The sequence below is a fragment of the Trachypithecus francoisi genome, unplaced genomic scaffold, assembly GCF_009764315.1.
Source record: "Trachypithecus francoisi isolate TF-2019V2 unplaced genomic scaffold, Tfra_2.0 Lachesis_group5, whole genome shotgun sequence".
Taxonomy (NCBI): Eukaryota; Metazoa; Chordata; class Mammalia; order Primates; family Cercopithecidae; genus Trachypithecus; species Trachypithecus francoisi.
Genome location: NW_022681470.1, coordinates 39,915,648 through 39,933,729, shown reverse-complemented (window position 1 = coordinate 39,933,729; position 18,082 = coordinate 39,915,648). Strand labels below are relative to the sequence as shown.

General features: G+C 40.9%; 1 protein-coding gene across 1 annotated transcript in view; it reads right to left on the bottom strand.

The window, feature by feature from the left end:
* LAMC1 (laminin subunit gamma 1) overlaps positions 1–18,082 on the bottom strand; it is a 120,553-nt gene that overhangs the window by 12,197 nt on the left and 90,274 nt on the right. Inside the window, exons 6-21 of the mRNA XM_033200779.1 lie at positions 17,435–17,552; positions 16,392–16,490; positions 16,162–16,298; positions 15,629–15,751; positions 15,348–15,537; positions 14,924–15,036; positions 11,123–11,344; positions 10,816–11,004; positions 8,240–8,485; positions 7,575–7,728; positions 6,872–7,014; positions 5,734–5,912; positions 4,503–4,659; positions 2,765–2,970; positions 1,937–2,016; positions 813–950 (exon numbers count right to left, since the gene is read on the bottom strand). Of these exons, the coding sequence (XP_033056670.1) occupies positions 813–950; positions 1,937–2,016; positions 2,765–2,970; positions 4,503–4,659; positions 5,734–5,912; positions 6,872–7,014; positions 7,575–7,728; positions 8,240–8,485; positions 10,816–11,004; positions 11,123–11,344; positions 14,924–15,036; positions 15,348–15,537; positions 15,629–15,751; positions 16,162–16,298; positions 16,392–16,490; positions 17,435–17,552 (2,494 nt within the window). The remainder of the gene's footprint in view (positions 1–812; positions 951–1,936; positions 2,017–2,764; positions 2,971–4,502; positions 4,660–5,733; positions 5,913–6,871; positions 7,015–7,574; positions 7,729–8,239; positions 8,486–10,815; positions 11,005–11,122; positions 11,345–14,923; positions 15,037–15,347; positions 15,538–15,628; positions 15,752–16,161; positions 16,299–16,391; positions 16,491–17,434; positions 17,553–18,082) is intronic.

The window sequence follows — 18,082 nt, the reverse complement described above, 5'->3', positions numbered from 1 at the left end:
TGGTCATGTGATAATATGCCCAAAACCTCAAAGGAAATGCTACATTAAAATGCTTGCATTTTAATAACAACATTTTGCATATTTACATTTTCTCTTATCATTTCTATTTATACTGTATGGTTTGGCGGGTGCGGTGGCTCACACCTGTAATCCCAGCACTTTGGGAGGCCAAGGTGGGCGGATCACCTGAGGTCAGAAGTTTGAGACCAACCTGGCCAACATGGTGAAATCCTGTCTCTACTAAAAATACAAAAATTAGCCCGGCATGGTGGCAGGTGCTTATAATTCCAGCTACGCGGGAGGCCGAGGCAGGAGAATCACTTGAACCCGCGAGGCAGAGGTTGCAGTGAGCCGAGATCACGCCACTGTACTCCAGCCTGGGGAACAAGAGTGAGACTTGGTCTCAAAAAAAAAAACAAAAAACAAAAAAAACAAAAAAAAAAGAAAAAATTTTCTATAATGTATGGCTTACCATATATTTTCTTATTTCAGACACCCTTTAAAGATCTGTAGTTCAATTATGTTTCCTTTACTTACTCTATTTTTTTCTCTTCATTTGTGCAGAATTTTAAGTATCATGGCTCATCTTGTTACTATTCTCTATAGTTATAACAGTAATTGAATTAAACCAAATCTCTGTGGCTCCACATGCCCTTCTCTACTTACTGTGCCATTTCAAAAGCATGATTAACAAAGGAAATCTTACTGCATGAATGCATGCCCTGAATCCACCAGCATTTAATTTTTCATTGAATTAGTGTTACTTACCAGAACATCTGAAGGGGTGTAAACCACTTTTAAATTATACTCACTTCCTATTAAGCTCTTCAATCTCAAATGCTGTTTGATTTTCTCCTGCCAATGTCCTCAAAAGCAGGTTGTATGCCTCAGTTGATGTATCATTGGCTGTCTTTGCCACTCGAACAATGTCATCAGCTTCCTGTTTATGACTATACAGATAAAACAAAAAATAAGCCATGAAACAACCAACTGATACGGAAATAAGTAAAATTTAGGTAATGCTTACTTTATTATTATTATTATTTTTTGAAATGGAGTCTCGCTCTGTCACTCAGGCTGGAGTGCAGTGGCGCAATCTTGGCTTATTGCAACCTCTGCCTCCCGGTTCAAGCAATTCTCCTGCCTCAGCCTCTTGAGTAGCTGGTATTACATGCATATGCCACCATGCCCAGCTAATGTGTCTTTAGTAGAAATGGGATTTGCCATGTTGGCCAGGCTGGTCTCGAACTCCTGACCTTAGGTGATCCACCTGCCTCGGCCTCCCAAAGTGCTGGGATTATAGGCATGAGCCACTGCGCCCAGACTACTTTATTATATGTACATATACTAACATGGGTAAGAATTCTACAAATATTGGAAAATCTCATTCATTTGGAATTTTGTGATCATTTCAGTGGGGCTGAATTTATGAATAGCCTTCTAAAACTGAGATGAGAATATTTTCCAAAAAAATTATTGGTATAAATTTATAAGAGAAAATGTTTATAATTATAATTCTTCAGAAAAACTTTTAAATTTAATTGAGTAATGTATATATAAAACTGTGTATGCCAGCAAGACATCATTTATCTAATCATAAATCCCACGCCTAATCTTTATTAACAACAATCTGCTAGTTTCACTCAGTTATTACAGTCTTAAATAAGGTAAAAATCTAAAAATGTTATGGTTTTGAGATATATAAATGTGAATTGTCTTCAAGCCATTGTATTCTAATATTCAAAGTGTGACTATTCTAATGTAAAACTAAAAGGAGGAAAAGAGTATACACAGCCGATAACATCTTAGAAAAGAGAGCAAAGCTTGCAAAAGTGGGTTATGTGGAAAGTGTTTCTGGGTTATGGAATAAGACAACACACACACACACCATAATGGAAGCCACAACTTAACCATTAAACAGAGATCCAGAAGTTACCGTTCAGCAAGCTTTCGAGCCTCTTCTGCCAAAAGAGTCATGTTGTTTGGGTCCCCTGTAGATTCTGGCTGAGTGACTGACTGCACAGGAAATAAAGCACTTATTCTCAAAAGACTGAATTATTTAAGTTTAATAAAGCAAGAATAAAACTAAATTTTTGTTAGAGGGCAAAAAAAATGCCTCTTCCTTTTTTTTTTTTTTTTGAGATGGAGTTTTACTCTCGTTGCCGAGGCAGAAGTGCAATGGCACAATCTCAGTTCACCGCAACCTCTGCCTCCTGGGTTCAAGTGGTTCTCCTGCCTCAGCCTCCCGAGTAGCCGGGGTTACAGGCACCTGCCACCATGCCAGGCTAATTCTGTACTTTCAGTAGAGACGGGGTTTCTCCATGTTGGTCAAGCTGGTCTCGAACTCTTGACCTCAGGTGATCCGCCCGCCTCGGCCTCCCAAAGTGCTGGGATTACAGGCGTGAGCCACCGCGCCTGGCCCCAAGAATGCCTCTTCTTATTTTCAGAGATCTTTATTTAATATCACCACCCTCGACTGCAGATTCTATTTTCAGTAAAGGATAAAGGAAGATTAAACTGCCTAGTACCATAGAAGGAACAAAGCTAGAGAAATAACCCAGATGTCCCTTGGTTTTTATCCAGTTTGTAATAACTGTTTCATGCCAACTATGAGCAACATGGCTTTCTTGCTCCATAATTAGGGACAAACAGAAAGATGCATGGAGTCAATTTAGTTGAAGAAGCACTCCACTGCCAGTAACAGACTTGCTACAAATCCCAAGGGCCTCCCCCATCCCCACCTCAGACGTTTGCAATCACTTACCACATTGGCAGCAGCGACTTTTGCTTTCTCAAGTTCTCTGGACGCGATTTCAATCAACCTCTCTGTGTTCTCTACATGGGCACGTGCTTGTTCAGCCAAGTTTCCAGTCTCTTCAATGGTATTCCGGATATTTTGTAAACGGCTAATTTGGCTGGACAGAGTGTTATTCACTCTCTGTAGGCGATCCATCAAATTCTGGTCAACATCTAAAATGGTTTGTAGAAGAAAGTCTGTAAATTATCTGAAGAGGATCATATCATCTCACATGAAATCTGAGGCCCTATGTATCTTTACTCTTCAAACATAGCAGCTTTCTGCTAGGTTTCTGCAAAGCCCCTGGCATAGTTGGACAGCCTTTACCATGCCCAGTAGGTCCTTCTCTATATACTCATCACACTTCTCCAACCGTGTGCCCATCTGCCCACTTGACTATGAACTCTTTCTTACTCTTCACTATATCGCTGGTCTTATGCAGTGGATGGCAAAGAGAAGACACCCAAGGAATGTTTGATGAAGGCAAGAATGACTGACTTAAATACCAGCACATGCGATTTAGTCATAAATATACAACGCTGTTAAAAATGCTGCCAGCCCTAAAAGCCAAACATTTTTCAAAACCCAGAAAAAAACTAGGTTTAAAACAGATGTTGAAGTATGACAAATTAAACTCATTTTGCATTTTAAACTAAATAGGCTCTTCTGCCACTCCCATGCCCCAGCATATCAGTGTAATTTCTTTCAAACTGATCTCTGTTTTTGAATAGTTCTTAAAATTATTCTTTATTAATATGCTCATTCAACTTAAATCTCATACTCAGGTCCTAACAAATCAAAAGATAAAATATAACCCTGTTATTATTAAAACTCTCATGTATCGTCAGGTTTTGGTGGGGTCTAAATTTTCTAAGGAACGTAAAAAAAAAAATAAAAAATAAAAAAAGATGAGAAGTCAAAGGTAAGACCAATAAAGATGAACACAGGTTTGGAAAAAACCAAACTGAAGTGGGGCTACCAAATGCATGTGCAGAGGTGATATTCTACAAACTCCTGCCTAACTGTGTATGGTGGTCCTGCTTGGAGGGTTACTCAATTATTTGATAATGTAAAAATATTTTGGCTGGGCACTGTGGCTCACACCTGTAATCCCAGCACTTCGTGAGGCCGAGGTGGGTGAATCACGAGGTCAGGAGATCAAGACCATCCTGGCTAACACGGTGAACTGCCATCTCTACTCAAAATACAAAAAATTACCCGGGCACGGTGGGCATGTGCCTGTAGTCCCAGGTACTCGGGAGGCTGAGGCAGGAGAACCACTTGAACCCAGGAGGCGGAGGTTGCAGTGAGCCAAGATCGGGCCACTGCACTCCAGCCTCGGTGACAGAGTGACTCTGGCTCAAAAAAAAAAAAGCAGCTTATGAAAATGTATGCCTTTAATGATTTTTAAAACTATTTTAAGACACCCTGTAATAGAACAGATTCAAAAAATGCTTGGAATTTCAATATCAAATAGTTTTTTATCTGTTGGAAAATCACCCTACGGTTACTATATCTTAAAGTAGTAAGTTTGTCAGGTTGTTTTTTGAAATAGTGTTTAAAAAATAAAATAATTTATAATCTACAAGTAGTTTAAAAACGGAGAAAGAATTTTATAAAACCATACTAATTAACCTTGCTTTAGGACTCACATCTAAAGATTGGTCCACCTCACTGAAGTCACGCACTGTTCAATCATGCATACCTTTGACATCCTGGGCCTCACGAAGGAGGTCCATAACTTCCCTCTCTGCTTCCTTTAGTCTATCCTCGAAGGCTTGATCCGTCACCATCTCATCCCCAGTTCCAAGGTTTGCTATGAGACTCTCTAATTCCTGGAGCTTCACTCGATGATCAGCAACCTAAACACACGGAAGAAAGAAAAGGGAAAGGTAGGACACACAAGTATTCCTGAAGAACTCAATCACACTTCCTGCAGGAATCATGGGCACTCCATGAATATGTAGTTCTATCCACTCCATGGATGTCTACTTCTGAAGAGAAGACATGGCTAGTTTTTCTTTATTTTTCTAGCTTCAAAAGAAAACCTTCAGAGCCATTCCTTTGACTTTAAAGACTGCATGCTGATGATTCTTCAGCTCTGACCTCTCCCTTGAGTGTCAGATTACCTTCGTGATATCTCCACTCAGCTCTCTGATAGGTATCTCAAACTTAACAGTCAAAATTATACCTCTTACCTCTATTCTCCCTGATGAATTCTCCATCTCAGTAAATAAGGCCTCCAGCTACCTTAAGCAAAAAACCCAAGACACATCCTTATTCTTTTCTTTCCCTATCCTGTCCCCAAACACGCATATTTATCCAATCCAATTGAGGCTTCCCATTAAGTCCCATTCCTAACCATCATTGTTCACACAGCAGTCAAAATTGCTCCTCTTAAAATATAATCTGGATTTCCTAGATTTTAAGAGTTTCTTCAATGCATTCTTATTGGATTTGGGATCAAATCTAAACTTCTTACTACGGTCTTCATGGTCCCATATAACCTGTCCCTACCAACCTCTCCAGTCTTATCACAGACCACACTCTCTGCACTCAGCAGGCTCCAGCCATTCTCCAGCTCCCAGGCCTCTGAACACCAGGTTCCTTCTGCCTGGAACAAACCTACCACTACTTTTCACTTGGCTCATTCCTTCGTATCCATAAGATCTCACCTTAGATGAATTCTGTAGAGAGGCCTTATATAAAGTAGCTTCCCCAGTTATTCTCCATCTGTATTCTTCCTGGCACTTATCTCGTGTTTGTTTTGTTTATTTATTTATTTTTTATTATTTGCCTCTCAACTGGAACATAAGTCTTTAAGAATAGGGACCACATCTATCTTGTTCACCACCTTTTCTATAGAGATTAGTGCACAGTAAGTTTTCACTCAATGTCTGCTGGAAGAATAAATGAATGCACGATTGACAGCTTACCTTATCCTTTACCAAACGGTAACAAGCTGGACATTCCTGGCAGCCAGGCCAAGACCGATTGTAGAAATAGTTTTCTTCACACTGGTCACAGCGATTTCCCACAAAGCCTTCTCTGCATTCACAGCGACCATCGTCTTTGCACTGAAGTGAAAGAGACCCCTCGGGATGACAGTCACAGGCTGCAGAATAAGGAGAAAATAACACATAATTAGCAAAAGAAGGAAGAGTATATCTCTTAATTCAGACTGGCAACAATAAGCTGATTATACTATTGTTATAATTTTCTGAAAAACAGGACTATTTATGAGATATTAAATGGCTAAGTCTGTTTAGCAGAGAAAACTGACAGTTTTTAAAGTCAAAATGAGCTTTAAAGTAAAATGTGCAACCTTTGGGACACACTTCAGGTTACTTAATAATTAGAGAAGTTATGAAAGTCTCAGTGCTCTTTTCACGCACTTCAAGAATTCATCTCTACCTTCAATTCTCCACTGTTTAATATTTCTCTAAGGAACTAGAAAACCCAAATGCTAATGCTTCTTTTGCATTATCTTATAGTTTTGTTTATTCACTGTGTTCTCTGAACTGAGTCAATCACTTATGCTACATTCCACAGGAGAAATGAAGGAATTCAGAAAGCAAAAGCCAATCTGTTCTGAGGCCCAATTCCAGGCAAGTGTTTATGCCAAAGAGAAGCAGATGTTTATACGTAATCATACCAAAAGGGCCCCAAGGGTGGGAAGCAACTACAGCCAGTAAGTCAACAAACACATCGTGAACAGAATCCTCCACTATTTCATTATCTGCACTAAGAATGCAATCCGTAAAGAAGTTTTGTTAACCACAGTGGGAAAGCTCAGTAATCAAAGGAAGACTTCCTTGGAAAACATAAAGGATTGGAAAAAGGAAGAATCAGAAATGTTATAAAAGAAAACATACAAAGAAACCAGAGAAGGCTTTGATCTGCAGAGTTTTAGAAATGGATAATATTCATCAAATAAAGCATCTATGATGAGTTAGGTACAGCCCTGACTATGAGCCAAGCGGCTAGACGGAGGCTGTCAAAGTCATTTCTGGCCTTAAGACACTAACTGGAATTAGGGGAGGCTTAGAGTTGTATGCCACCAACACCCCTTACGTTTGCAGCCTTCAGGTCCAAACCCAAAGTGGTTGACCTCACAGCGCTCACAGTGCTGACCGGTGATGCCAGGCTGGCACTCACACTGGCCGGTGCGGATGTCACACTGCCCATTGGTGGAGCCCAAGGCATGGCAGTCACACCTGAAAATGAACACAGGACATTTCTCAGGCAAAAAAAAAAGACTTTAAGCAAAATTTTTTTTTTTTTTTAGTATAGCACTGATCTTGTATCAGAAAACTGAATGGTAAGCGTTACTAAGATGGAATGTTAAGGGTTATTAAGCCCCTAATGTTCAAGTAATTTTCATGAGTGGTATTCAGAACTTCTTTTCCTAACTTAACTGCTACCAGCGTTCTCCAACCTGGGACTGTATGGATACTAAGTAATAACTTTGAAAACAGAAGTTCCCAGGCTGCAACCCTGGAGGGTCTGATTCTAAGTGCCTCAGAAAGGACCTGGCAATTTGTACTTTTAAAAGGTTGCTCAGGCAATTCTGGCACAGCTGGGGCCACTGTGCTCCACTCCTTTCTTTCAATAGCTTTATTACAATTCTCCAGCATTGCCCCTGAAGGATGCCTTGCCTACATTAGGCACTCCAGTAATTTCTGAAACAGTCAACTATTAAATGTAACTTATAAAAATTCATTTTTTATAATAGAAAAAGCAAAGATTACTTCCACCAAAGGCACCTATGTCTCACCTCTCACAGCCTTGCCCACTCTGCAGGTTGTAGAATCCAGGGTCGCAAGCACCACAGTCCCGGCCAGTCACGTGAGGCAAACATTCACATTGCCCCGTCACGGGGTTACAGCTGCTCTGCTGCTTCACTGTCCCATACGGATTGCAATTGCAGGCTAAGGCAGGAAGACAGAGACGGCAAAAGACATAAATCACCTAAGAGAAATACTAAAATATAAACAATCCAAAGAGATTCTTTAGACTTGTGTTGCCAGGTTGGTAGCTGCTGGTCACATGTGGCTACTGAGCACTTTAAATGTGGCTGGCTGGTCTGAATTGAGATGTGCTATAAATGTGAGATACGCAATGGATTTTCAAGGCTTAGCATGAGAAAGAATATATATTTCATTAATAACTTTTATTGATTACAATAAGAAATAATATGTTAGATATATTAAATAAAATACATTAGTATTCATTTCACCTGTTTCTTTTTACGGGACCACAGGTGCCAGCTGCCATGACTGTCCTTTTTTAATGTGGTGACTAGAAAATTTTAAATGACAAAAGCAGTTCACAATGTACTTCTATTGGACTAAACAACTATACGTATTTTAAGAGACACAGAAGAATTCTCACAATAAAGGGGCATTTAACTGTGACAGAATCTGGTTAAAGGCTGATTACCTTTGCATTTGTCTGCTGGATTGGGAGCCAGGGGATTTCCAAAAAATCCGTCTTTGCACCGGTCACAATAGAAGCCAGCAGTATTATAGATGCACTTCAGGCATTCTCCTGTCAAACGATTGCAATTCCCAACTGCATTGGGATCGATGTTGTCATTGCACTGGCACAGGCGGCAAAGTCTCACAGGGCCGTTTCCACCCAGGGGGTCTCCAAAGTAGCCATCATCACAGAGCTCACACCTCTTACCTGGGGATGAGACAATCTGATGTTATGAGAAAGAAAGTCCAGAGTAATCATCACATGAGAGAAGACATGGTGCAATGGAGGGCAAAGGACCTGGACTGCAGCCCTGGCATGGGGCCAGACCACCAGAGTGACCTTGAGCACATCTCTATTTCCTCACTAGAAAGGAAGCACCTGGTCTGCCTACTTCACTTCAATTGTTGTGACAATCAACCCAAATCATCTATTAAAAGTGCTCTGTAAATGAGTTAAGCCCAAGGTTTATAAACCTCTCCAGTCTCAAAGGATAGTACATTCATATATGTTGTTTTGGCAGATGATATTAAAAGAGGTGAAGTGCCACTCTTGACACCATAGGTTTCCCACACAACAGGGTAAGCAGAACCATTCTCTTAAAATGTAACAGGCATGTGCTATTCCTTGTTAATCAGTATCAATTGGTACAAAATCAGGGTATGTTAGAAGAGAACTTAGAAATCATCAGTTGCTGCCTGCTTGTATTAAATATTATAGCTCAAGGAAGAGAGAGGGTAAGTAATTTGCCTGCAACCAAAGAACTGACAGGTAGAGAGGGAGAGCTAGAATCCAGGGCTCTTTCCACTGTCCTAAATTCACCGCTCCTCACCCTTCCTTTTCCACTTACCTACCATGATTAGTTCAAGTTGGGCTCATGATATCTTTGTAACCAGTAGGGCCTGAATTAGCCTAAAATTTCTGGTGAATCCGAGGTTTATTAACTCATTCAACAAGTATTTTCTGAGCTCTACTACCTAACAGCCAGCACTGTTCTAGGTCATTAGGACGATGTGAACAAGGTGGATAAGGTCTCTGCTCTCATGAAGCTTATGCAGCGGTTGGTGAAGACCAATACACAGACACACAAATAAACAAGATTACTTCAGATAGGGATAAGCACAAAAAATTTAAACAAAATAGAGCAACACGATGGGGTGAAGGTGAGGGCTACTTTATACTGGTGGGTAGGGAAAACCTCTGTAAGAAGAAGACGTTGGGATAGCAATGGAAAGACAGAGAAGAGACCAGCCAGGATATTACCCAAGGGAAGAAAGTTTCAGACAAAACAAGATAAGCCATGGAAGCAGTTCAAACCCATGTAGAAGCATGGAGGTCAGAGTAAGTAAGGGATTTGGTTTTAGTGTATTAAGAAGCTACTGGAGGGTTTAAAAGTGGTGTAATGTGAGGTACATTTTTAAAGGACCATTTTGGCTTTCATGTGGAGATTGGAGCCACTGCAGGGGAGCAGGTGAAGCAGGGAGAACAATTAGGCAATCCCAGGTGAGAGACAATAGGTTTGAACCAGGGTAGTGACAGTGGAAGTGCTGAAAAGTGGTCAGATCTGAGATAAAATCAGTAAGATTTGCTGACTGTTTCTAGGACTTGAAAGGAAGATGAATCAAGTATAAGCCCTGAGGTTTCAGCTTGAGCAACTAGGCTAATGGCAGCATATTTACTAAGATGAACAAGACTGGAGGAGAAACAAAGGGTTGAAGAAAAGGGAGGAAATCAAATATTTAACTTGGATTTGTTTAAATTTGAGTTCCTTAGGCTATGTGAATCAAGATGGCAGCAGAAAATGGCTGACACAATCAAATCAGCAGGGAGTGTAGGGAAACTGCGAGGAGAGTGTAGCACTTGAGACAGGCTCCATACCCTGGGCCTCAGGTGGTGGGTGGAACAGCTAGCAGAACTTAAAGGTGAAAAGAGCTGTATGGACAACGTCTGCCAGGAGCTGAGAACTTTGATTTGAGGTCATCAATCCAGAGAACCCCATAGAGAAGGGGCCATGGGATAAATATTCTGTCCTCACCCTCTTCCTTCTCTGTGAGCTCCCGTATGTGCTTCCTGCTGTCTGAATGCAAATGGAGCCTGGCATTTGATGCAGTGCATGCAGTTCTCAACCAGGGTGAAGAAAGGTGAACAGGGATGTGGAAAGGCAAGTGGAAGGCTTCTAGCCCACCACCCAAGTAGAAATGGCAAGTAGGTAGCTCAGGAGAGGTGTCAGGGCTGGAAATACAAACTTAGCTATCATATAGAAAGGCTTTTGAAGCCTAAAGACGAGATTTGATCACCTAAAGGGGAGATGGTAGGTCAAGGTGACATGAAAGCCCTTGGTTGAGAGACGGAGACAATCAGGAGATACCCAAAAGAGAGATGGAAGGAAACAAAGAGAGTGAGCCTCAGTTTCCTATTAGGAAAACCATAACCACTGAAACTGAACCAAACACAAAGATCCAAAACAACCCCGAAGCCCCTTTCCCCGAGGTCTTTTTATAGAATGGAACACTGAAAGCAGATAGAGCGAGCAGACTTACCAGTGGTGCCAGTAGGACAGTTGGTGCACACCACCTCTTTTGTCTTGGGGACAACAGCACAACTTGAGCCTCCGGGACACGGACAGGGCTGGCAATCAGAGGAGGTTCCCGCAGTTGAATCCCCATAGTACCCATCACTGCACTTCTCACAGTGCGGGCCAGCCGTATTGTCTCTGCAGTTACAAACACCTATTTGGAGGGCAGGTGTGAGAAAACAGGCAAGTGTACAAGTACATAAGACAATGAGCACTTTCTACCCAACTGCTAAAGAGAAGTTAGGTCTAAGAGCTGCCAAAGATCATCTCACCTGTCTCAGGATCACAGGTCTCGCTGTGTCCACTGCAAGTGCAAAGCACACATGGACTGTATGGTCCAAGACTAGGAGTTTCTCTTCTGTAACCTGAAAGGCACATCTCACAAAACTGCCCTCCATATCCCACAGGACAGGTGCAGGACTCCACCCAAGTTGCAGGGACTCCAGGCCCAGGACGAGCACTTGCCAGGGTGACATCATCCAAATATCCAGCACCTGTGTATGGTGAGGAAAAGAAAATCACCAAACTGGCTTGTTTTCCAAACCTTGTGTAAACTCAGTAACACTAAAAAGTAACTAGACCCCAAATTCCAGAGAAAACCAGCCATTAGCTTAACTGGACTCTGATATACTAAACAAGATATCCACGTCTATCCCCTGGAGAAGAGAATTAGAAAACAGCATTTAGAAAAATCATGCGGTACTGACAGCTAAGTATCTGGAGTGGTGGTATAGCAAACTTTTATTTTATTTATTAATTTGTTCATTTATTTATTTATTTATTTATTGAGATGGAGTCTCACTCCGTCTCCCAGGCTGGAGTGCAGTGGTGCGATCTTGGCTCACTGCAACCTCCGTCTTCTGGGTTCAAGCAATTCTCCTGTCTCAGCCTCTTGAGTAGCCTGGATTACAGGTGTGTGCCACCATGCCTGGCTAATTTTTGTTTTTGTTTTTTTTTTTTTTTGTAGAGATGGGGTTTCACTATGTTGGCCAGGCTGGTCTTGAACTCCTGACCTTAGGTGATCAGCCTACTTCGGCCTCCCAAAGTGCTGGGATTATAGGCGTGAGCCACTATGCCCGGCCCAAACTTTTATATTTTTTAAAACACACACACATACCCTTAGATTTGCTGAATTTTACAGTCCCCACCTATGTGAAAAATGCAAAGCATTAGACAATCATTTGAAGTGAGAAGAGATATGAGCAAGAGTGTGGGGGAAAAAAGAGTTTACATCTATAGCCATTAAGCAGTGTTTTCATTCTTTTGCTACAAAAGCAGGCACTAACTACAGAATTCAAGGATAAGACAGATGGGAAAGCACCTGTCAACAGGTAATACTCAGGTTATTTAATTTCTGTCCTCTGTAAAACAGCCAAAAAAACCCCCAAAAAACAAAAAACAAAAACTCTCAAGTAAAGTTCTAATACTCAGGGTTACTTCTTACAAGTATACAATTACTCCAAAGCCCAATGCTTTTCCATTTCTATAAGAAACCAGAGGACACCTTATATTGCATTAGACCAATGGTTCATCCAATCCAGTGGTGCCTCTGATACAAGCATCAGCAGGAACATTTTATCAGAGAGGTAGGGGCATCAGTAACATCATCATATTTCCCTGTAATCTCCATTCTACTCTAGGGTTTTGTAGTCTTATGCTTAAAGCATATTTTTCATGTTATGAAATAGCACTTGCTGTTTATACAATTCATTTGAAAATTGACCACCTAAGGCTGAAGGACACCTCCATTACTACCCTAAACGTACTACTTTAGTATGTTTACAGGTTTCTCTTGCCTAGTTAGGTCATGAGATATGACTTTATGGTTTACTGTGCTTCCAATTCTAAACATCTTTAAGTCTCCCCATTCTAAAAATACTCTTTCATCGATCTTGTCCCTACTCCCAAATTATAGTCCATGTCTTTTCCTCATAGCCAAACTTCTTAACAGAACATTCTGTATTTTACTTCCTCAACTTCAAATTACTTTTTAAAGCACTGTGATCTTTCAGTTTCACACCCTCCCCCCATTGATTGATTGATTGATTGATTGAAATAGATCCACTCTGTAAACTCAGGCTGGTATGCAATGACATGATCACAGCTCACTGCGGGCTCAACCTCTTGGGCTCACGCATCCCCCTGCCCTCAGCCTCCGAGGTAGCTAGGACCACAGGTGTGTGCCACCATGCCCAGCTAATTTTTTTGATTTATAGAGACAGAATCTTGCTATGTTGCCCAGGCTGGTCTTGAACACCTAGCCTCAAGCAATCCTCCTGCCTCAGCCTCCCAAAGTGCTGGAATGACAGGCGTGATCCACCACACCTGGACAGTTTTAACACTTTCTAAAAACAAAAACTCAGCAATGATTAAGGAATTATCCAATCCAAAACCCAATGATGCTAGCTTCCTAAACTTGTTAATTGTTTCTCTTTCTTAAAATTCTTTTTCTCCCTTGGGTTTTATTTATTTGTTTTATTTTTTTGAGACAGGGTCACACTCCATTGGCCAGGCTGGAGTGCAGTGGCACAGTTACTGCTCACTGCAGCCTTGACCTCCTGAGCACACGTGATCCTCTCACCTCAGCCTCCTGAGAAGCTGGTACTACAGGCGTGCACCACCATACTCTGCTAATTTTTTGTACTTTTCAGTAGAGATGGGGTTTTGCCATGTTGCCCTTGGGTCTTAGAGCATGGACCTTAACAGTTTCCAGGATTCCATCCTTCTTTCCCATCTATATTTTCTATCATATTTTCAAGTTTAAAAATTATTGCCCATATGTTGACAACCTTCTAAATCTGGATCTCTAGTCCTAATCTCTTCCTAAGCCCCAGATTCATATTTCTAACTACTTATAAGCCATTTTTATCTGGATATTCACGCAGGCTTCTCAGAAATCAGCACATCTAAGCTGCAGATGCCTCTCCCAATACCACATCATCACTAACTCCACCTCCCCAAATAGCTGTACCTTGCTAGAGAAAAAGGTCGTTGTTTAAAACATTTTTTTAGGAAAAAAAATTTTGGCCAGGTGCAAGGGCTCATGCCTGTAATCCCAGCACTTTTGGAGGTTGAGGCGGGGGAATCACCTGAGGTCAGGAGTTTGAGACCAGCCTGGCTAACATGGTGAAACCCCATCTCTACTAAAAATACAAAAATTAGCCGGGTGTGGTGGGGCATGCCTGTAATCCCAGCTACTTGGGAGGCTGAGCAGAAGAATCACTTGAACCAGGAGGTACAGGTTGCAGTGAGCCAAGATCATGCTATTGCACCCCAGCCTGGGTGACAGAGCAAGACTTTGTCTCAAAAAAAAAAAAAAATTTTAAGTCTTAAACTCTTGTTCACCTAAAATTAGAACAAAATCATTCAATAATTTATGACTTTTAATAATTTAACCAGTGGCTCAAATTATAAATTATAATTACACAACAGTAAATAAAAAGAAATGAAGATGAGGCAACTTGAGCCAGTAGAATTATAATTAGAATTTTTTTTTTTTTCTGAGACAGATTCTCATTCTGTTGCCCAGACTGGAATGCAGTGGCATGAGCTCAGCTCACTGCAACACTGCCACCCAGGTTTCAGCAATTCTCATCCCTCAGTCACCCAAGTAGCTGGGATTATAGGCTTTCGCCACCCCACCTGGCTAATTTTTGCATTTTTAATAGAGATGGGGTTTCACCATGTTGCCCAGGCTGGTCTCAAACTCCTGGCCTCAAGTTATCTGCTCACCTCAGCCTCCCAAAGTGCTAGGATTACAGGTGTAAGTAACTGAGTCTGGCCTATAATTAGGTTTTTTAGAAAATCTATTCATATACAATGTAATCTCAATTGACCTATTGATCAATTGAGTAATCAATTAGTAAATAATACTATTTACTAATTTTACCAAATTTTTTCCAGGTCCTTGAAAGCAGTTAAAAAATGCATTGTTCTTATATATAATTCATGTATAATGTGGTTGTTATACAACTTCTCAGTGTTATATATTAGGAAAGAGAAACTTTTGCATTATCACGAATCTTTCTACCCGATCTTTTTAAACAACTCTCCTAAATTATATCATAACTTACTTCTCTCACTGTATGTCCCACGGATTTTGATAGAGGTCAAGTTGTTTAGGAGCTTCTGAAATTCAAAAGGGGTAAGAGCAGGCCTCCAAGGGTAATCTGTTGCTTCATGGAGCCTGGAGAGAAAGAAAGGGCCACATTAACCTCTGTAAGGATAATTCTGGATGTTGGGGAAACATTTCTTATTCATTTATGCCACCAACAATGCAATGCTCTGACAATCAAATCAAACAAAAAATGAGACTATTGATTTGGTGGTACAATTGGAAAAGATAAAGGTAAACAAAGGAAGGCTCCCTTTTACAAAATCACCACAATAACCCAGAAGGTTTTCTTTAAAATATATCTAGAGGCCAGTTAAACTTAAATAAAGACACCACTTTCACAATGCTAGTCAAGTCTCATTTTACAAAGAAGGCTATCTTACCTGAAGACATACTTCACAGTGGTCTCACTTGGATAGGAATTGCCCTGAGCGATCAAGGGCACAGATACCCTTAAGCCAGCTCCCTCAAGCACAAGGTCTTCTGCAGAGAGGCGAGTATCTCGCCTGTCCACTCGAAAGGAGAAGGAGAGGTTCTGACCATAACTCAACACCTGCTTGCCCAAGAACTTTGCTGAAATGCAGACACAATGGTGGGCAAGAATGTGAGACTGAGATTAAACAGAGGCACACAGCAAGTCAGACTGCTTTCTAGCCTTACTTACCAGGAGCAATGAAGTACCTAGGAAAGTAGCTGTCTGAGATCACGGCAATATCTTGCCTCTCAGAGGACCATTCGAGAGATGCTTCAGAGCCATCTCTCTGTTCCACACGCCACCCATCCTCATCTGCAGGTAGAGAAGGAAAACACAAGCACTTTACACTGTAAACATCTCAGGTCCTCTATGTACCATAAAAATGTGTAAGACCACACCTTGTATACAGAAAGGCATCAATGTATCTTTTTAAATCAATGGATCCTACAACAGTACCTATATATGCTATACCACTCAAACTATATTTTACTTTATTACTACTTACATAACATTTGTAATCACTATTCATTGAGATAAATTCTAAAGCCAAAAGTACATTTTCATTAAATTAAAAGGCCAAACTACAAAAACTATGCATGCTAAATAATACAAAGTGTTGCCAACCATCAAAAAGCCCTCAAAGAGTTACTGATTTTATTTTTAAAAATATTTTAAGTGTAGTCTCACAGTTCTAACAGGTTGGGGGATGAGGTCTAAATTACCAATCTGAAAGGTAGAGGAGATAGAATAAACACTGTAGCCAACAGCATTTGTACAGACAGAAGAATGCCCAAAGCAGAAGCAGGGTGTGCAACCCCGAGGATTAGATGATTCCAGATTAAAAAATCCAGGTTTGCATCTGAAAAAGATTAAGACACACTTGGTCACTTTTTTTTTACTTGAACTATGGTAACAGAGAAAACACAATGCAGCCGGAGAAAGAATGCACTACCTTTCACAATTGAAGCCTTCGACATTGTCTTTGCAAACACATCTTCCTGTTTCAACATTACATTCATCTATGCTGCCAGAGGGATCACAAGAGCATGGCCTATTCAATGAAAAATGGATAAAACAATCAGAGAAGGGAGAAAAATTCTATTCTTAAAGTCAACCCTTTTTTTTTTTGAGACAGTTTTTTTTTTTTTTGAGACAGAGTCTCGCACTGTCGCCCCGGCTGGAGTGCAGTGGTGCTATCTCGGCTCACTGCAACCTCCACCTCCAGGATTCAAGCGAATCTCCTACCTCAGCCTTCCGAGTAGCTGGGACTACAGGTGCATGCCACCACACCCAGGTAATTTTTGTATTTTAAGTAGAGACAGGGTTTCACAATGTTGGCCAGGATGGTCTCGATCTCTTGACCTCGTGATCCGCCCACCTCAGCTTCCCAAAGTGCTGGGATTACAGGCGTGAGCCACTGGCACCCAGCCAACAGATTTTTTTTTTTAAAAGAAATACACATAGAACTAAATGGATCCTAAAGTCTTTTTCTTTTTTTTTTTTTGAGACAGAATCTCGCCCTGTCACCCGGACTGGAATGCAGTGGCGAGATCTCAGTTCACTACAAGCTCAGCCTCCCAGGTTCATGCCATTCTCCTGCCTCAGCCTCCTGAGTAGCTGGGACTATAGGCACCTGCCACTATGCCCGGCTAATTTTTTTTGTATTTTTAGTAGAGACGGGGTTTCACCATGATCTTGATCTCCTGACCTTGTGATCCGCTCGCCTCGGCCTCCCAAAGTGCTGGGATTACAGGCGTGAGCCTAAAGTCATTTTTATATTGGTTTCAGTCTAAGATAGTCATCCCATTAAAACTCTCCTTACTCTCTGTACAAGCCAAACCCCTTGTGGCTCACCATTACAGCTAGTCCTCAATCTTGCTGACAACTATTATGGGAAAAATATTTACTCTGCTGCCAACAAGCCACAAGATCTATTAATATGTGTTGACTACATATAGATTCTGCCCCCTTCTTCTGGCTTTGAAAATATTTTACCTGCATCCTGCCTCAGTGAGAGAATGGAATCCAGGCTGGCAACGGTCACATTTGTCCCCCATTACTCCTGGCTTACAGCTGCATCTGCCGTAACTATCACACTGTGTGCTTAGAGAGCCTAAAATGTAAAGTGCCTATTGTCAAACAAAAATTCGGCCAGATATGTAAGTAAAATCAATGTGTTAAAGAAAGATAATTGGTAATTAAAAGCAATGCCTGAGAACCAGTATGCAATCTCCTGATGGTCACAAAGAGAATAAAAACCAAATTTTAAATCAGAACTTTCTCAAAATCATGCCCCTTTAAGCCATGGGATTTTAAGTTTCTAGACACATGCTAAAATGAATTTACTCATCAATGTTGAAAATCAGTTTGTACCCAATGAAACACTACACACAAGACCAGTTACTTCTCTGTGGGCGATCACAGCCCCTTAAGGCCCATGTCTAGAATTTAAGTATTTATAGGCCTAAATTACAAAAATAAAGGTCAAACTCTTGAAGAAATGGGCTAGACTAAGAATGCTGTGCATCTCTGTACACACACCAACATGCTAAGAATAGTTTAGCACTCTAAGGAGATTAGACTAAACAAAATCATTAACAACGAAGAACTCACAAAGCAGTTAACCTTTTACAGTCAAAGTTC